This window comes from Erithacus rubecula (assembly GCF_903797595.1).
Source record: "Erithacus rubecula genome assembly, chromosome: 2".
Taxonomy (NCBI): Eukaryota; Metazoa; Chordata; class Aves; order Passeriformes; family Muscicapidae; genus Erithacus; species Erithacus rubecula.
In genome coordinates this window covers 19,881,314-19,903,153 of record NC_136685.1, presented here as the reverse complement: position 1 = coordinate 19,903,153, position 21,840 = coordinate 19,881,314, and the positions used below count along the sequence as shown (strand labels likewise).

The 21,840-nt window shown below is 38.3% G+C and overlaps 1 protein-coding gene across 5 annotated transcripts in view; it reads right to left on the bottom strand.

Moving 5' to 3' along the window:
• Positions 1-21,840, bottom strand: part of ARHGEF10 (Rho guanine nucleotide exchange factor 10) — a 105,320-nt gene that overhangs the window by 82,163 nt on the left and 1,317 nt on the right. For 4 of the 5 annotated variants that reach the window (XM_079297950.1, XM_079297954.1, XM_079297952.1 and 1 more), the window contains exon 2: positions 10,491-10,566. In XM_079297950.1, the coding sequence (XP_079154076.1) occupies positions 10,491-10,527 (37 nt within the window). In that variant the 5' untranslated portion in view covers positions 10,528-10,566. Of the gene's footprint in view, positions 1-10,490; positions 10,567-14,835; positions 14,896-21,840 lie in introns of all 5 variants that reach the window. The other variant, XM_079297951.1, reaches the window with a different exon arrangement.

Here is a 21,840-nt window from a genome sequence, read left to right as displayed (position 1 = left end):
TACAGGTTGTAAGTCAAAACAAACTGCCAGACATAGCAATCTGAATGCTTATTATTTATCATTGATACATTCCAGAGATTTCTCTGAGGAAAAAACCTTCCCTTTACAGATATGTATTTCTCAGCAATTAAAATCTGCAGAACTCCTTATGTAAGTGTACAATAGAGATAAGTATTGAAAGCATGCAAATACAAGGAAATTACTGAATTTTTAAAATGATCATGATTTTTGCAAAACTAACCATTTGAGACCAAACACACCCTACTGACTGGGTTCCAGGATAAATGGCATTTCAAGCTGTTCTCTTTTTATTTCAGACAAGATTTTGTAGCAGAGGCTTGGTGTTTGCCAGGATGGTGAGCCTTGCGCTAGGAAACACTCATGCCTGCAGAAGCCTCCAGATTAGGCCAACTTTGTAAAATAATAGCTGCCTCATATTCAGCAAGAACTTGAACACTGCTTTCAAGAAACTTGGTCGCCACTGGGCAGCCTCTTGTTTTTCCCAGCTTGAAAGCACTACTTAAGCTGCATTCCTACAGCTAGAAAGCAACGTGGTGTTTTCAACCCACTCATCTGCCACTTGTAACCACTAATTCTTCAGTCCCAGGAGAGAAAGCCGCAGTTATTCTTTCACTCTGGTACTCAGCTGACACATCACTCTTCTGCCTTTCCTCAAAGGACACCTGCACCAGCACCTGCACAGGAGAGTGGTGAGGTGCAGGGCAGGAGGGACTGGAAAAAGGCTGACCTGTATGAGCAAGTGCTCCTGCCACCACTGCCCTTCACTGACACAGCACATCCACCAGCATGCACTGGCATCCATAAACCACCTCCTCACAGTGGAAAGTATCATTGTGCTGGGGGAAGATAAACATCTAGGACAAAACTGCGTATGCAAAAAACACAAGTGAGCGCTGCTTCCCATGGGAAGTGGATCCAAGCCAAGGACTTTCATTCCCCTTGCACTCAGAGCTGTGCTGAGCTGGCACTGCAGGGAACCCAGGTCCCTGTGGTACCAGCACGCTGCTAATTACACACAGCTACCACACACATCCAAAGCATGACCACAATGTCAGCATCACCAGCCTCTGTGGAAAACAGCTACAAGAAAACACCAGCCAAACTAAAGAGTACACATTCATGCAAAAAGTGCTTCCAGTGATGGAAACAAAAGCAAAACCACATGAATTAACAGGCTTTCCCTGTAAATAAATAACAAAGAAATAAATACAAATGCCTCTTTAGTATTTTGCAAATACACACACAACATACTAATTATGGTGTTGAGTATGCACAACAGATATTGTTCTTCTGGATAAAAAACAAATTCAAAACCAGACTCAGGAGAGCAATGAATCTCCCTGCTCAGGTTTCAGAGAACCTGCTAACAACAGCATGTCCAAAACCAAAAAAATTGCATTCCTTAAAATAAAGTCCAGGTCTGTGGATGTTGGTAGAGATTTACAAATAACAAAAACCATAAAGTTTACAAACTACTTACAGTGCTAAAAAACAAAAACAAAAAAACAACAACAAAAAAAAACCACCCTAACTCCTAATTAGCTAAAATTTAAAATAATTAAGTAGCAAAAAATCAAGGTCTAAAATAAAAGCATTACGACATGAATCAGGCTGTCCATAGAAGAGCGGGAGCAACACCAGCAGACTTGTACTCCTTTATAAAGCCTCAAGGTGCTTTTCAGTGCAGGCTACCCAATAGCCAAAAAGGCAGCAAAGTAAAATCAGTGTTTTGTGGCCATTTACTTTAAATATTCAGCATACTGGTGGCAATGGTATTGCCTGCCACCACTAGAAACTAGATACAGCTTGGTCCCAAGGATGTCTTTTCCACCTCAGCACCATATTAACACATTCTGACATACAAATTTCACCAAGAAATTTTGCTGGTGCTGTGAGGAAAGCCTGTACATTATTTGGAATTTTGCATGAATACATGAGAGATCCCTCTCTATGCTGAAAAGCACCTATCCATACTAGAGGCTACTAGCTTTCCATCAGTATTCAAGGAATACCAATGCACTTAACCCCTAGTACATTTGTGGTACAAATGCCACAACAGGTGTGCTGAGAGTGGCTCAGCCCCAGCTACTGCACACACGACCCACTGAACTCACCTACAATGTGCTGCCAAATGGACAATCCACACAGGGAACAGGAAAACCAGAGAGCTCTAAGGAAACAGAAATCAAATAGCTCTGGCAGCACAAGGACAGAGCATGTTAAGGTACTATAAGGTATCATAAAGTGCCAATTACATGCAAAGGAAAAACAGAAAAAAATGGTAGAAAATGTAGTTTTGACTATGTAGTCAACAATTTTATGAAAAAATAACCATTTTTAAAGGAAACTTCCATCAGTGAGAGCAGTCTGGCTTATTACTTACTTCTGTACTTCCTTTTTCTATCAGTTATCAACTATTAATATCTTGTTTTCCAAATAATTACTTCTACTTTGAAGCAATTGCTGCTTAATGGTTTAAGGTATATGCATTTCTCTAATGCAGTCTTTTTAATTCTAATTAGCAATAAAGATTTGCTGAATCATCTAGCAATACCTTGGACTAAAAGCACTTTAAAAGCAATTGGGAACCCTATGAAGCAGAAGGCAGCCAGACACACCCTGGATATCTAAAACAGGGAGCATAAGAACCCACCTCCATAGAAAGAAAACATACAGCTCAGGTGCATAAACTGACTATCATACTGAAGAAAAGCTGAAAGCCAACCAGAGCAAAAGCTTGAGATTTTAGGTCTTGGATCACTCTAGCAATGACAGAGTCTGGTAAAGTTAGCACAGGATTTTGCCTTCATTTTTGGATCATGTTTTTTCCTCCCCCTTGCCAGCAATTGTACATATCTCCTAGACTGAACCTTCAGATGACTTAGGCAAAGAGATGCCTAAATCCTGGATCATTGGTCCAGGCTCAATAACCCTTTGTCTAGCAATGTCAGCACTTAAGCACTTACTGGGTCTCCCCAAAAGCAGCACTCAGAACACCTAAAAGCCTCTTCCTTCCCACAGATGCTGACATGCAGCTGTTGATGTGCTCAGCCCACCTCCACAGCAGCAGCCCAGGCAAGGATCAGGAGAGGCACATAACTCCAGGAATCCAGCTGTTCTTTTAGACACACACACCAAAGGTTCCTTGTTCCCATTACAACTCCATCTAGCACTCTGAGCATGGAGTGCAACCTGTTCACATGTTTAAAATTAATTAAGATTTAACTATTTGTGTTTTCCTCCTGATGAATTCTGGACAAAGAAAAAAAAATAGATATTAAATTTTCCAGCAATTTACTGTATCTTTTACTAAAAAAAAGTATCAATTAGAACAGAATGGTTATGTCCTGTAAATCCCCAACAATAGTGGAAATATTTTGGATTTCAGCTGGCTTCTTACCTCCTCATTTCTATAGTTACCCCTTCATCCAGCCTAAAGAGCACTAATAAGATAGACTGATTTGTAAACTGATTTGTAAGCATAATATTTGCAAAACATGACAAATCCATTATCTCAGCAACTAATGAGGAGAGTTTTATAGCATCCCCTTTCCCAGCATTTCTTTAAATTATTATTTGAACACATCTTGATGTTCTTTGCCATAACATGGTACAGTCCAGTTTTAACTCAAGTTAAAAACCCTGTGGAATTCAAGCAAACTCATGGTAACAGTAATTTTTCTGAACACTCAGAAATCCTATTTTAACACACCTGTTACCAGAAATTCTATCACTTTAGTGGATACTGGGCAACAATGGTGTTCCCTTGGGACCTTTCAGTCCAGCAGCCTCAGAGCCCTTCTCACTGCCCCCTTTCATTAGCCATGGAAGCTCTGCCTTGGCCCCAAAAGTGGTCCAAGACACCACCATGAGCAAACATCACCATTCAGACCTTCAGCCAGTCCACATGGAAGTCAGAAACTAATTTCTTCTATTATAAAGACTCTTGTTAAGAATTGGTTTTGTGTATTTGTCTTCCACAGCCAGGTTTTGGTAGTGGAGGGGCTACAGTGGTGGCTACTGTGAAAAGCTGCCAGAAGCATCCCCTACATCCAGCAGAGCCAATGCCAGCCACATCAGAGTGAGATGCTGTGGGGAAAATGAACTCCACCCCAGCCAGACCCAATACAGCTGGCAAGTGTTCTCATGCAAATATGAATGGGTCACCATCTGATACACATCAGGAAACAGCAATCCCGGCCAAAGTTAATTTTACTTCTACTTCCCTTTGCCATACAGGAGGACTGCTAAGATCCTCCAGGTAAAGTATACTTAACAATTCACTGCTCCCAGGGCAGCACCTGCACTTCCCTCTATCCCCCCTGCCAACATAGAGAATGGGGAAATACAGCAATACAGTCACCCATCAGTTGGCATCCCCATGGCACAGGAGCACAGGCACCTTCCCTTCCAGCCCTAGAGAAACTTCCACCAGCATAAGATGATCCAGAAACTATCATGATTTAACCTAAACAAAGTTATTGAGCTCAGCAATAGACTATTTAACAGTAAGACTTATTCTTGCAACAACCCTTCTTTGACCTACTAAATCATCTTCTGTATCCATTTCAATGAAAATATGGTAAGGCTAGAAAGATTATTTCAATGAGGAAGAAAAAAGAAAATCTGTGCATGGGGTTGGAAGAGTCTTGTCCCAAAAATGCTTAGACAGTATGTTTTCCTCAGATTACTAGGCATAGTTCCATTTCTTCCATGCAGGAAAAGCAAGTAGTGATTAATAAATGTCTCATTCAAAAACTGACACTTTATTCAAGTTATTGCAATGCAGACAAGCTTTTATCTGAGAGGGACTCATGCACAAGGTAAGAGAATTATAACAAATCACAAAAACTGTGAATCTTTCTGTAAACTCTAGAGTGGAATCATTACAGAGGCTTTAGGCATGGTTCGTGAATATTTACTGAGTTCACTGAAACAGAAGTAAAACCCCCAAAAAATATAATATTTCTTGGTTCTTGGCCAGCAATTCATACCAGCCAGTTAATGACAGATAGAAGTCCTAAAAAGGCAAAAGAAGTATAGAACAAAATAACTCATCCTGCTCTTACATGTTGGCTCACTGAAGTCAGAATTTCAGAGTTCAGTTGCAACTCTTCATTGAAAGAATACCCAAAAATCAGCACAAATTCCAGTATAATTTCTGGGGTTTTCTAAAGCAATCAACACTAGTTACCACCAACCAATGATCAGGTTTTGCTGCAATCCCCTGAAAGGCCTTTGCTTCAACTACACTTTCTGATTAACATGTCTGGGCCTTGTCCCTACACAGAGCTAGCAAGTAAAGTCCAGTCACCTTAAAGAGCAGCTGAGTAAACAGGAAAAGCCACAACAAAACTACTACATCTTATTATTCAGAAAGAAAACACCAAATACTATCAAAACAATGAAATCACCCACCATAACAATAACATCATTTAATACATTCTAAACATCGAGCAAAATTTTTTATCATTTTTCTTCAAAATAAGATATAATTACATTTATGTATACTTTGTTTTCTTTGTGGGTGCTAAAACCAGAAACAAGCTATTTATTATTTATTTATTTTCTATTTTTTGTTTTTCCCAACACTTGGCTAGAAGAAAAAATACGTAATTAGGAGTGGCAGGTCACACCATGGATGGTTTTTGCAAAGGGAATTTTCTTAATTTTCTTGTTACTCTTCATTACACAGTTTTTCTTATAAAATAATTAATCCTTACCTTAAACAATGCATTTTCCTTCATTTACTGAGAGAAATGTGACCTTTAGAAATAAATAAATTGTTCTGTTACAGATGGGATGTCAGACACTAGCAAGCCATTGCCAGTTTCAAAAACAAGGAGCCATTCATAACTACAATTCATATTCTGTTCCCATTCTTCTGAAATCTTGGCTCCCTTTTTACAATCATTTGTAACTGTCTATATGCTGAAAATAGATACCTAACAATATTGTTTAGCCCAAGACCAATTCCCTTTATATCTGCAGTTTAATTTAAGCAATTCTTATTTTCCCAATAACAGTAAATAAACACAATCTTAGGGTCTTCAATGTTCTGTACTTTCAGAAACTAAATCATAAAAGATAAAAGTGCTTCTCTTGTCAATATAAAAAAGCCCAATTTCACCACCTCTTGTCTCAGCCACAACATTAGCTACTTAAAACTCTTACAACATAAATAAACTATGAAATTTTTCACTAAATAGTAGAAATGGTACCTAAATAATCTGAAAGAAATACATATAGGATACAGAATAAAAAGCAGCTCCCATAACAGAGACATAAACTCATCTCTACAGCAAAACACAGCAGCTCCTTACTAGAGTAAACAAATTTTTTTTTAGGTTGGTGGGGCTTTTGTTGACTTTCGCTTTTTTGGGGTTGGTGGGTTTTTTGTTGGTGGGTTTTTTTGTATCAGGGAGGTCTTTTTTGTTATAATGTGTAAAGTCATCCCAGTGGAAACTTTTATGAGAGCACAGTTGTTTCTACTTCACTCTTACCCAAGGACTCAGGCCAGACTTCCTTCTCAGGGACAGAGGAGCAAGGACTATTTTAGTGTTCTGGCTCTGACAGGGAAATGACAAAAAATAACAGTGGAAAGACACAATCATGGCACTCAGTTGCATACAGGATATCCAGATTTACGTCCTTGACCTCCTTGCTCTACATGTCTCCATATCAGGAGCAAAGAAATTTCCCAGTCACAGGTCTAGAGAGTTGATTTTGTTATATAAAAAGGAGTACAAAATTGGTGCGTAGGAAATATTTTTAGTTAATTATCAGTTTTAGAAAAAAACAACTTTATTTCAAAGAACATCTTAAATCCCAAACTTCAGCATGACAAGGCTGCTTATCTAGCTTTACCCAAGGAACTGGGGACAGTGATGTGGGTGAATGAACATCCAGCTCTCCACTACACTTGGTCCTTAAGGGCACCTCTCATACTTCTCAAATGTAGATGATTCTCTCTCAGGTAGAGGGAATATTTGGTAATAATATAAAGATTATGCATTCAAATTAATTCTTGCTATGTCCCATGTACAAACACTGAATTTTCAGTATTTCAGTTTAAAATTTTAATACATCATTTACGTTAATTTCTATAAACGGGAAACAAACAAACAAACACTCAGTATGAGGCAATACAACAAATGCTTCTAATACTTTTCACAGATATAAGGCATAGTGCCATGTACCAGAAAGAGTGACAGAGGGACAAATTCAGAGACAATGAAACTGCAGAACTAAGCCTCCTTGACACAGAAAGCACCCCAGTTTCCTCTGGGCAAGAAGCTGTTTCTCAGGTATCCATCCTGCCAGGCAAACAAACACAGCTTTCCAAAGGAAACCAGCCCTGATAAATGCCTCTCAAATCCTCACTTAAAGTAATGGACTTCCACTTTTCAAGATAGCCATGTATTTTCCAGGTAGAGAAATGAAAAAGTGCCAGACATGACATCTCCTAATGAAGCAGTAATCTCACAAGTACAGGCCATCACACATAAACACCATCCTAACATCAACACCCAGCCTCCAGTCCCAGCTGTTCAGTGTGAAAGTAAGTCCTCCACATGAGAGACTCAATGTGATTCCAGATTCTCAGAACTACCAGCTTTGTCATTCTTCCCTCCACAGTCTGCAGTCCACAGCATATGCTCTTCTTGTCTAAATGGGTTTGGTTAAGGACACTCCATTACAGCAACCGATTAAAAGAATAATTACAAGTTACAGCCACAATAAAATTTGCCATTTTCATTTAGCTTTCAAGAAAGGATTTTTTTTTTTTTTGACAGAACAAGAATCATGCTCTATTTTATTTCACAAGATAGCCATGGAATTCTTTTATGTAAGACATTCTAAATACCTGCACTTCATGCCTAAATTCATATGTACAAGCACACCAAAGAAGGGAACACAAGCTAGCACTATCATCACAAGTATTTTTTGGATTTTGCTCTTAGCCAAAGAAACCTTTGCATTTACCCCACTCCAACTGCTCCCTGGTTGCTAAAACATACATCCCCTCAACACACACAGGGAAAAATACTAGGAAATTTTTAATCATGACTAGAAGAAGCTCTTTTTAAAACAATCTAGAGGACAGAACACATAGGCAATAATTTTTCCAAGTTACTCACTACTTGAATTTGCTCTGAGGTAGGAAAGGTAACCAGCACAGACTTGTCACTACCTGATTAGCAATGCATGAATGGAATGTCCAAACACCTATGAACAGATAAGTTGCATAAGCACAATAAATTAAAACAAATAAAATATGTTACATTCCATTCTTTTATCACATGTAGTTTTTCCTCATCAAGTAATGGCAGAAGCAGCTTCACTATTGACCTCTGCTGCACCTTAACTCAAACAAGGCATATATTCAGATGGCTATTACTAATGAAAACACATTATTGGACTTTTCATCTGTTTTCTTGCAACATCCCCATGACAAAGGTGAAGGTTTACTACTATTTCCCCCTTTTTATACATTAGGATTGATATAAAATAAGTTTGGAGAATTTACTGGGCCAAACCATAGAAAACTTGCTCGATAAGAATAAAGCTGAGATTTATAGTGCAGGGATAGGTAGGAGCCCACATGACTTTCAGTACTTCAGCTATCTATGTTAGGACAAAAAATAAGTGAACAAAATAATTCCCACAACATCATAAGAACTTCCTTTTTTAAAAAGGCAATTGATTTTATCTGTGGCCCCAGTGTGGGATTTTAGAATCATTATGCCAAAAGTAAAATATTTTTTTTAATAGTGCAGCAAAGGATTCAGGACCCAACAGGAATCTCATCCTCACTATGAGCTAGGATAACCCACACATGTGCCCACTGTCTGACGACACTGACAGGTGCTGCTCACCCCCTCTGAACAGACACATGGATTGCCAGTGTAGATGCAAGCAAAATAAATCTTCATTTGTTAGTTGTTACGTCTATTTGCTGCCAGACTTGGCCCTAAAATCCTCACTTCTTTTCCACCTGCAAAACAGACAATGAGAATTATCTAGAAAGTTAACTGAAATGTCTTTCAGTGTTATTATTAAAATTTATCTTCACTGATAATCCCTTTAATATGGTTTTAAGAGAGTCAGCAATGGCAAACTAAAAAAACATACAAGTTCCACTAGTTTCAGACATAGATTTTTCAGATGAGAGAGAAAGCACAGAATATTCTGAGCTGGAAGGGACCACAAGGTTCATCAAAGTCCCACTCCTGGCTCTGCACATGGCTACCCTGGAATCATACCATGTGTCTGAGAGCAATAACCAAGCGCTTTCTGAACTCTATCAGGCTTGGTGCTGATCTCTGGGGAGCCTGTTCCAAATCCCCCCCCATTCCCCTCCCCCAGCACACCCCCACCCCCAAAAAGTATTAATTGACATTGAGGCAATATTAGGTAAAGCAGAATCTCAAACTATAAATAAATTCAATATTTAAATAAATCTAATCCCAGCCTATTAAGAACTGATATATCTGAAAATAAGGACATGATACACATAGTTCTACATGTCACAAAAACCTTTGCCAAGAAAGAACTTTAATTCTGGAGTCATACTGAACTGCATAACCCTGAAATCTTGTCAGTGTCCCACAAGCAGAAATGCTGCACAAAGTTGGAGCTGTTGCTGCAGTTATTGGCAATCTTTGAAAAACAGCAGCCTTTGCTCAAGTGGAAATATTGATTCCATAGGGATGGCTCTTCCCCTACAGCACTCCATTGCTTTGGAGATGGATTATCCCGTAGAGACAGTTTCACAGTAACTGTCACTAAACAAAACTGAGCTCAATTCAGGGTCCTGACCATATGGATTAGGACATGGACAGCCAAGGAATTGCTGCCAACAATAACCTCAGTGATATCTCAGAGCATAAACGAAACTGCCAATAATGTTGGCCAGAAATCTAATCCATTAAAAGCTGATTTCACAAGTTTCTGCTTCTTTCACATTCCAAACTCCCTAGGCAGTATCTAGAAACAGACCTCTATCTGTAGCATTGCCTAAACTAGAGAGGAAGCAGTTCTGATCTAGAATGACAATTCCCAAATTCCTAAAGAGTTACAGCTGAAAAAAACTAAGATTAAATATGTTTTTATACTCAAATGGCTTCATGTAAGTCCTGCATGAACACTGAGTGAAAAAAATGTCTTATAAGCAATAATGTATATTATTTATACATATTAATATATCCATTTATTTATTAAAGTGCAAGACAGATTTGGACAGCAAGGACCAATGGCTCCCAGGTTTCTTTCCATCATGTTCTAACTACACCAATGAGTGATGTCCAAGAACAAGACAGGGTAGATGACAGGAGTTCACATTTCAAGAGAACCAAGCCTTAGGGTGATATGGGGAAAGGGAATGTTGCAGAGGTAAAATCACTACTGGAAAGATAATCAAATTCTTATAGAAAAATTGGCCTTAAACTCCAAACTATTTCAATTACCTTCTGGTGGTGGTGGAGGGAAATCCTCTGCATCCATTCTAGTGTATCCACCGCACCTTTAGCAGACTGGAAAACTCTGCAAAAACAAAGGGAACATGTTTTGTAGATGAACACTATTTACAGATATTGAGACACTCCTTTTCAATTTGGCCAAGCTCACACCTATTAGCTAATACCATTATGGAAGAAAGGAAATTTGCCTGGCTTCTTGCTTAGATATGAATACAGTCCAAATTTTTATGTACACAGCCCTCAGTTTTGGAGCCAACTCTTCTAATGATCTCAGTAAGCCAGCTGAAGAAAGACGAAGTTTTAAACTATTTGGTACTCTGCAGTTCCCACTGTGACAATCACAAGGAGATTACTAAAACATGTTATTTCAATGTCTGTTTGGAGTATATATTCCATCTCAAAATCTTTGTTAAGGAGTGAAGGATAAAAATTCTAGGAAGCTTATCAGTTTTCATGATGCTTTTCTCTATTCAGCAACCAGAAATAACAAGTTTTAACCATATACTTTGTACACAGCTTCTTTCCATTTTTTTTTTTTTGCTAATCTTAAAAATTCTGCTTCAGTCCCTTTATTTCCACCTTTCCTAAGGAGAGTGAAGTACTAGAAAGCAAGTTCCTGAGGATCTTTTCTTTTATCTTCTTTTCTCAAATACCATTGATCTCATGTTTTAAGGAAAATAATACCTCTACAAAGCATTCCCCTACTTTGGTACTGAACACACAACTGAAGTGAACAAAGCCCAGAACCCATGAGAGACATCATCCTTCCTTCCCCATAATGCTACTTAATAGTGACATTCCAGTATCATCCAGAAGGAAAACCTATTGTACTAAGCAATGTACACACACTGCCCTCAGCCCATTTTCACTGTAACTCAAGAGACAGCATGTCAAAAAGACAGATTTCAGCATAAGGCTGAGGAGGAAAAGTAAGTTTCCAAACACTACAAAAGATAATCCCTTTAATATGATTTTAAGAGAGTGGAAGAGCCAATGCTGAATTTTCTGTCCTACTCTTGAGAGGTTCATCTGAAGAAGTTATCTCATCTGCTGGCAACAAAACAGCTCAAGCCCTCGGGAAGTCTCCATAGCCCAAATATGAAAAGACTAAGTTGAAGGAGACAGTGAAATTCAAGGTACAGTGGCAAAATATGAAACTAAATGGATCAGGATACAAAGCTCAAATCAACTGCCACTTACAGAAAAAGTGGCACTGAATAAAAAAAAAAAAAAAAAAGCTTCAAAAAAATAATCCAACCCTAGGAAGCACCAGGCAACTTACCTCCCTAACATTAGGTTTGCAAGGGTGAATTATCAGGATAGATATACTAGGAAGGATAACAACTCTGGTAGTGCAAGAAAGATCCTATTATGATGAGACAATTCATAACAACTTCATTTACTAAGCATACAAAATTCCCTTTTAAACTATCTGCAGCTTTGGTAACTCTTATTCCAAAATCAAGTAGCTTCAGAGCTAAGGCTCAGAAAGGATTTACCCAACATCTGCCTTTAACACAATAAATTCCATTATGTGCTTTCACTATACAATGTTCCTTCTAAAGCTTCTCTACAGTTTACATCTGCAGAGCTCCAAGGCCTGTTCCTGCTTACAGATGTCTGGAATGAATCCTGCCACACCAAAACTGTCAGCCAAAACAAGAGATAGTTATGGTTTCAAGAAATGGCTATTTTCCTATATTTTTTTAAAGCTGCTCATGACTGGAGCATAGGTTTTCAACAAAATAGGTGACACATGTAATAGCCAGCAAACCTCTGAAAGTGAGTCTCAGCACCTTTTCCAAATGCATCTTTAAGAGAGCAGCTAAAGGCTTTCAGATTTTTATTTTCTTTAAGTATATGCTGCAAGCTTTTAAACATATATCAAAGTTAAGTTTCAACAACAATATTTTGAAATCAATTCCTTCCTCACCAGCAAATATTAACAAGACACAGAGCTGAGCCATGGAGCTTGATTTCCATTTTGATCTAGCTCACAGTGACGTGCTTCAAATTACACCAGAATTGTGTCAAAGGACACAGACCCAGTGTTAGAGTCCTACCCACTGACCTGCTTGCTCCCATCTGAACAGTGCAGTTATTCACAAGAAGAAAGATACACTTTCTCACTTAAGAATGCCTCAGGGATTGATTTATACATTACATTAACTCATTTTGAAGTTCCACATATTTTCCTCTACTTTTTAGATGCTGAGAAGAACTCTGCAGCAAAAAAGAGAGCTTGGGTATTACAGATTGCATTAATACCCTCCAAAAAGAAAATAATTGCCATATTATGTAGCAGACAGCATGTTTATGAATGATCTCTAACAGCACCATATTTCAATGAGAAGTTTTTCACTCTTCTTTAGAGAGGCAGAGGAATTACCTCAATTTAAAGATGTATAAATCAAGATTAAGGCAGATGATTTAATTTGACTAGCAGCATATGGTACATTTACATTTGTAGCTCAAGTGCTTTTCCATTGATTCTCCTGCTAACAAGGTTACATAGCACAGCTTACAGGTGCATTTATACAATAATCATGAACATCAAAGCTCAAATTAAGCTGAAAGGGATTTCTGAATGTTCTCTCATATACTCAAGACAGGTGTTTTCAAAATTAGCCCAGGTTACTCAGTGCCTTTGTCCTCCCAAGTTGTGAAACCCCATGAAGGTGGAGGTTTCACCACTCCCCAGAGCATCCTGCTCCTGAGCTAAACCAGAAGCTCCAGGAAGAGTTTTTCTTGTAAGCCCAACCAGAGTTGGCCTTGCAGCAGCTTGCAGCATTGCCTCCCATTCTTCTGCTGTTCACCCTGAAAATATCCTGGCTCCACCTTCTGCTTCCCACCTTGGGAAGCAGAAGACTGCAATTTAATCCACTTCACTCCTTTCTTTTCAAAATGACACAAACAGACCACTGAATAACAGTACTTTCAACATAAAATTCAACATATTTTAAAAATTAACAGCTTTTAAGATGCAGGATATAATGATTTTGTTCCAAAGGTATTTTTAAAACTGCAAAAAGAAAAAAAATCCTTATTAAACATGAAACGTATGTGCTACTAGGCTATAAAAATACAGAGCTCTTCTCCCCCATATAGCATTGTCTTCTCAAATACAGTATAACCCCTGTTTAATGACTCAAACTGCACCACTCCAGATTCTACAGCAATCACAGGAACAAAGGGACAAAAAGAAGCTCTCAGAGTTACTTAGCTGAAAGTTTAACACTTCCCATTGGCATCCAGATGTGAAAGGAATTCACCTGACTTGATGCTCATAACCTCCTTTGCTTCAGATGTGGGTAGAGACAGCAGTGATAGCTGTGGGCCACAAAAGTGGTCTACAGATTGTCTCCTTTCTCCCTATTCCAAGCCTAAGGTACTACTATTAAAAATAAAAACCTACTTGTAGCACAATAGCATGGTTTTATTCCAGATGTTTAGCTAGTAACTTCAAAAACATAACAAGACCCTTATTATACTGCAATATATTCAGTTCCTGACCAAGTTTGCAATGCTAAGTTTTAAGTTGATATGTAAGGAAAAAAAGAAAAATAATTTAAATAACACATTAAAAACAGATGTTTATGGGCAATGTTTCTAATGCAGAGAAGTCCTCCACAATTCAAGCAATCAGAAATCCAATGGCACTCACACCAGAAACCAAAATCATGCAAGTGTGGAATATTCCCTAAGCACAGCTCCCAACACCTCAAATTTTCCACCAACTACACTCACCTTTGACCATGGAAGCTGCTACTGAAGGAAGTGAGAGTCTGTGATGTTCCACAGCAGACCTCACAACCTCAAAGTGCTAATACCTGCAAAATCTGAGACTGAAGTTCTGATTCCACAGCAAAGGGCAATTTCAGCAAATGAAACAAAGCAAAGACTCCTTTGTCCTTGTCCAAAGACCACAGAAGAATGTCAGCCTTCTGCTCTGAGACTCAGTTTTCCTTTCTCCTAACCTCTGGTAACTCCTTTTTGCTCCAGGACTAGGCTTCTCACCTGCATCTGCAGATTTGATTTTGCTCAACAGTTTCCTCTAATTGTGGAACAAACAACAGACCATCAGTTCTCAGCTAAATGATTACAAATACTGATCAACATCTGCATTTCCACTTCAACAAAACTATTTTCCACTGCTTGTGCAGAAGTCAGAATGCAACAAAAATGGCACCAGCACAAACTCTGCCAAAACTACAAGGCAGTGCAGCATTCAGACCTGGAGGCACAGAACTTATGTACTGAGCTCCCAAGGGGCACGTGCACCCAAGCTTTGTCAGCTCTATCACCCTAAGAACTGAAAAGGTGACTCACATACCTCCTCTTTAGGGTGTGTGCACTGTAACTGCAGCAACATCAGGACTCTTCGTTGTTAGCACTGCAGAGAGAATGAACATTTCATGATAGGAAACAGAAGCTGAATCAAGGAGACTGATTTCGTAGAAACTGTGACTGGTAGAGAAAGTTTAGTCCAAGCAGAAATGCAATGTCTCTGAGAAAGCCTGAGAGTCTAAAAATTAAACTGCAAAAACATCAAAACAAGAAAACTTGCGAAGATAAAGCTCATAAATGTCTAAAATCCCTTTGTGTCCACATCTCTTAGTGAATATTGTTGTATAATGCCCAATTGAGTCTTCTTCCACCTAGAAATACAAAATTCCCATTGGGAAGTAACTCTTGCTGAAATTTGCTATGAAGACTCTTCCAGCAATCCAGAGAAATTACAAGATAGAAGAAGGCAGAGGGTAGGTTAATTGCCTATTTTTTTCCTCCTGTAGCTCTTTAACAGACAGAAAAAATAAAAACTGCTTGTACAATTTGTTCTCCATACAAATTATTCCTACGAAACATAGACTGTAAAATTTTTTAGAGGTGTCTACAGTGAGTATGAATGAAACAGCCATTTCTATTATGGCAGCTTCCCATCCCATGCTATAAGCCATTAAAGAAGTCAGTATCAAGACTGAATCATATTTCTTTTGACATATATTTCCTTTTATTAATAGCTAAGACAACTGTTCTATACAAATTTTATCTTTAAATTTAGCAAAGAAAATTACTGAAATCACAACCAATGAAATAAAAAGGAAGTACATAGGTTCAGGCAGAAAATTACAAGGAAGCACAATTCTTGGCTAAGTTAAATCTGGGTGACATTCTATTTCTTACAGCAATTCAAACAAGGCCAGATATGCAGAGATGAATGTTTTTCAGAATGAAAACCACTTTGACAAAAGCTACTTTGCTTCTTTTTCTGCTCCCCTTTCTCACACCAAACTGCTCAAAACCAGAGAAAATACAGCAGCACAAGCCCTGAAAAATAAGCAATCCACAGACATAGCCCAAAAACATGGCTGAAGATGGGTTTTCTAATCTTTCTTTTTAAAGGATATTACTTACAACTTTTCTACACTTAGATTCCTGATCAGTACATCACCTAAAGGAAGGAAAAAGAGGGAAGCAAAGATTGCATTTGTAGATTTGTCTAAAGGATCCTGATCACATTGCAATCAGTGTTGTTAAATTTTTAGTATTTATGTTCCTCCCCTCTACAGATTACTACTGCAAGGCAAATTGCACAACCACTGCATGATAGATTTGTTCAGGTTGGCAGGAGGTCATGTAGTCCAACCTGCTGCTCCAAGCCAAGCCCACTACCAAGTGAGACCAGGCTGCTTTATTTACTGAGATACTGGAAAATCTCTAAACCATGTCAGGCATCCTGACACCTTGTTCTGTTGTCCTTCTAGAAAAAAACAGTGCCAGACCCCCAAGAAGTTTTTTCTTCTCCAGGACACTGCTGCTACTCCCTGAAACAACTGCAGCCTTGTACTGAACTTGCTTAGTTTTATCTTCATCTCTCTTGCACTGGGGTGAGGTGTGGACACAAAACTGGATGAAATGCTGCAGGTGTGGTCTGACAAGTGCTGAGTGAGAGGTACTCTTCCCCTCCAAGGAAACATTCCTTCCTGGGTGTGTAACCTTACCCTCCTCACTGCTGAATTCCACAGAGTTCTTGCCAGCCAGCTTCCCCAGTCCACCCAAGTCCTTCTGAATGACAGCCTGAATCTCAAGAACATCCACTGCCCTCCCCTTTTCCCCAGTTTGGTGTCACTTGCAAACTCCGTGAGCAAGGGCTGGTCAACTTCCACTTCATGCATATCATTAAACTGGACACATCCTGTGATGGACAGCTGGGGCTCCCCACTGGCTATCAGCCTCATCTTACAGCCAACCAGCCACCTCCAAACCCAACCATCCCTCCAGGCTTCCACCTACCTGGCAGCACACCCACCTAGATCACAGTCACATTCTGCAAAAGACCCTGCTGAATCCAACACAAGCATATGGTTTCATTAAAGCTCAGTAGCAACATATTTACTTTATAAAAGACATGACCTACAAGTGTTTGGGGAATGAGAGGAATAAAGATAAAAAGTAAACCACGAAAAGGAAGAGGTTCCCAAACGTGCACTTAGGACACCTAACTTTTTTAGTGAATGAGTCTTGCTCCTGTCTTTTGTCCTGGCAATTGTTTGAATACCTAAAGTAAGAAGACAGGAATCACCCCAGGATTTGCAGACCATCCTGGAGGTCAAGAGTACTGCAACAAATTGCAAGAATCTGAAGAACTAAAAGGGAACACTGGCATCATATGCTTTAAGCCATGAGTGATCTGTTTTTCTTCTGTGTCAACAAACTAGAAAACTGCATCACTGGGTCAAGACAAAAATCCTTGTCCCACATGCAAGCAAAATAAAAATTCATTACTATAAGGAGTATTATTCTTAATTTGTGATATAATTTGATCTCCAGCAAGTAACTTCATCTGGAAAAACAATCATATTTCTGCAATTTCCTTTTTTAAATTTAATTCAGATTAGTTCCTTCCAATGTTGAATATGAAGAACTACCTTAATTGGAAATATCCTCATCAAGGTTTCTATTTTTTAAGCAGAGAAGATCCCTATATGCTGCAGCCCACTTCAGTTGTGATGTAAACCTATAGAGGGCTCAGTTGCATACATATTATTAGAATACATGGTAATTAGAATTAGGATGCAGAGAGTTTAGAAATGCTTTTTATTAAAAATGCAGCACCAAAATACCATTTAGCATATTAATTGTGATCACCCTTATATATAAAATACAGTAATAAAATACATATCACCTCCAGAAACATGGTTTCATTCTCCAGCAAATTAAGGTCTTAACTTGAAAAGCCATGGAAATGTTATTTATGGATACAGTCAATACAGCATTTTTCCCCTCCCCTGTACATTAGTCAGACATTCATTACAAAAGCAGAAAGTCTTGTCTCAACTTGCACTAAATCTTTGCATCCTAGTTTCACACAGCACAGGTTGTCTTTCAAGAGACTGATGACAACTGATGAAAATTTCCACCAGAAGCTGTTTCCAACGATGCAAGTGAAAGGATACACTGAAATGGATATTCAGTTACTACTGCTGCCTGCAATCCAGAGACACTTTACCCAAACATTTTCAGCTCTTTGGGTACCACTGCCCTTGGAAAAGTAATCATGTTGTTTCTCATCAAGGACAACACACACTATCTGATCATTAGAAAATCATCAAGTTGAACAAATGCATTTCACCTAGTAAATAAAGTTATTAAGAATATAAATAGTCTTATTACTGAGTTTCAAAAATACATGGAGTAAAATACAGAAATACATTTCTAATAAAAGTTAAAATGCATGCTGTAGAAAAATAAGACTATTTCCATTGACTTTCAAACACCAAAATTTTATTCAAATAAATCAGAAAGCAGGTAATGCAGCTGTTAAATCATTAATTACAGGAAGAAAGAAAAATAGTAATAGTTCCTGCAAAGAATAGCCCCTGTCTTCAAAAAATGTATAATGGAAGCTAGATTCCCACAGAAGTCTAAGTTCTGCATCTAGTTCAAACAGCAGCAGTCTTCACTCTTTCCTTGATTTGGAAATTATCTACTAGATATCATTCTTCTCAATCTTCTACAATTTGAAAGTGAAGTTTTTAAAACTCAAATTATTCAATCCATGGTTTGCAACAATATTGAATATTAAGTATGAAATTCTAAAAGGACACTGAGGATGAGACTGAGAATGCCTTAGAAAAATGAAAAATATAAAATCAAGAGACATAAGCTTGAGACTCATTGTGAGCCTACCAGGAAATCTAAATATTGCCATCTACTTCTCAATACGTTATTACCCCATTTTGCAGATGAGGAAATAATGTTTACCCTCTTTCTTGGAAGTTTTTGAGATGTACAGTTTGTATCTCTAAGGAAAAAATATCCATATGATTTCTGCAATTTTTAAATGCATTTTGAGAAACAAGAGATTACAGAAGAGAAACAAGAATGAATGTTTGACCTTGAGCTTGGATCCTAATAGTTAACATTCATGGTTCAGTCCCAAGTAACAAGTATCGTACAGTACAGTAAGTCACTGAAACAGATTTTTGCAAGATAATGCCCCTATTCAGCAGCACGTAAGTAGAACAATTTATTTTGCTCTGCTTAACTGCTTCACCCACGCATTTGACATTAAGCTTCAGGCTTCCTGAGTGAGCAGTGGACATGTAGGGCATAATCAATGTTGTGCAGTTATGCATCACTTCCCACAGTCTTGCTGATTCAGGCATTTCAGAATAAACATGAATCAAGTTTTTGATCTAAGAACACAAGTTTGAAAACATATTTTTCAACTCTTGTTTAGCATTACTTGTCATCACTCCCTTAAAAACAAGTTCTATTTTTACATGTTCCTGGTTTCAAAATAACCTACACTATTTTGGTGCAAGTAAAACTCAAGATTCTTTACAATAAGAAAATGTCCAACGGATTAAAATCTCAAGAGATGCTAATAATAATGCAGCAGTTTTCTGCCATGGATATGTGACAAAACATGAGTCACAATATTCTGCTCTCTGCATACCACATGCTCACACATACAGTGACATTACTGAGAAAGATTTGAAAACAAAAAGAATGCTAAGACATAGTTGTATAGGTCCATAATAAGAATTCTGGTTTACCTTGCTCATGTGCCTCCTACCTCTTTATAACAAAGAGCCTCTCTCCCTCATGATACACCTGCAGTCTCCTCTAAGTAATTGTCAGGCTTCAGTTTATGAACCAATCTCTGAAAATTTCCGAGTATCCAGACTTGTACCTTTTCTACTTGCCAAACTACCTCTAAATACAGAAATGAATTTAACAATATTGATTTTCCACTAACAGACGTAATAACAAGAATGACACTGTATTAAAAGGAATGGGCAAAAATTATTTGTAATAAATGCTAATTTTAACAAAATAAGATCTTAGATATGTAAAATGTTTCCCTTGAAGCGTGTTGTCGAATACACCCAAAATGAAAGATTAATTCATATCACTATCAATGAAACCTCATTTGTTGTTTCATTATAACATTCAAAATGTAAAAAAGTAAGAACAATTGCATTCACAGTGTTTAACACTGTAACTCCAAAGGAAGTTTCTCTAAGGCACAACTGCTGCAATAGATATTCCACAAGAACCATACAAGGATAATCCAGAAATTACAGCTCAAAAAACCATCAAGAGGCTCAACTTACAGAAAGACAGTTTAAAAAATCCTTTTAGAAACCATATGACAACTTCATGGGATCCCTTCTAACATTCTAAAGTAAAACTGCAAATGGAAATTCATAAAGAAAAAAGTGAAATAGAAGTCACTGTACATAAGCACAAAATTACTGACCCACTTACGTAAAATGAAGAAAAGAAGCACGTCAGCTCATTTCTCCATCACTAATAAAACTGAGAACAGTGCACAAATAAACTGACTGCAGCTTTGTACAACATAGAAAGTTTAGTCTGAAAGTCTGAATCAAAATCTCCTTCTGGACTGCAGCTTTTCTTCCTGGCTGCTTCAGGAATAGACCGAAGTTTATAAATTTTCTACATCAGATTCTAAAAATAATTTCTAATTAATATAGAGGCAGACTTCCTGGTTTATAAATAAGCAATGTACTATTCCCAACTGCATTAAATTCCGTTAACAATTATGAAGTCTAACAATAGCCCTTCAGGTTTGTTGTCTTCCTTCAAATGTTTATATAAACTATGCAATGATTCCTAAACAGCTCAGAATCAGCTGAAGAACTCCTCTGCTGTTGAGATTTCTTCACAGAATTGTAGAATGGTTTGGGTTGGAAGGGACCTTAAAAATCATCCAAGTTCCAACCCCCTTGCCATGTATGAGGCAGGGACATTTTCCACCAGACCAGGTTGCTCAGACCCCATCCAGCCCAGCCTGGCAAGATAAAGCTTGTTTTATAGAATTCCAGTATGGGAAAGGATTTTTGCTGTCTACTGATGAGTGAAATCATAACCTACCTGCTAAACATTAGCATAGCTCAGGGTCAAAGAGAGCTCAGCAGGGAGGGAAGGAGGCAACCCCTTTTCAGTACTTTAGTGTGCTCATCACTGGCTGTCAGAGCCAAAGCACAAGATTTTTACATTTGGCTTCCACATCTCAGAGCTGTAATGCCAGACTGCACACACCCATCACACAGCACTGGGGCTCCTCTCCATACCCTGCAAACCCACAGGATGCTGCCAGGTCCCCACACTCAGCAGGAGGTGATGGACAGCCCATTACTCACGTGTCTGTTTGCTTCCATGGTCCTTTCTCCTACCACATCCACCTGTGGGTATCAGCCACAGAAGCCCCACACACTGGAAACCCAGTGCCACCACAAGACACCTGCCATCACTCACACAGTAAGTCACATCTCATGTACAATGCCATGGGTAATCTAAGGAATCCATAGAATATGTTATAAAAAATCTCGAAATCTCACAGCAAAGCTTCCGGAAACATCGGATTTCAAGGTAGCATCTAAAGAACTACTGTTCACAACCAGATAAACACATGTAACTAGTTCATGGAGTACTAAGCCTGGGGGTGAGAAGGAGGGAAAAAAAAAAAAAAAGACAAGATGGATTAAACAAAGCAAGTCAGACAGATTATCAAGATCAAACAGATCACCCAAGTGAAAAGAATGAAGGGCCCATTGAAGGATACAGCTGAACAGCCAGAACCTCTGCCTGAATAATGGGCTTGAAGTCGTAGGCATCGAACATGTCCCACATTCGGGCAACAAACCTGTGTCTCCAGAATGCCAACAGAAAATTTTTAAAAAGTTATACTTCATTTCTACCACAGAACAGATTTTTCACCTGGGTTCACCAAGCAGAGTGAAGGTTTTAGGAAAAATATTCTTTAATTTACAATAAAAATAGCCACAAACTAACAGTGTTGGTA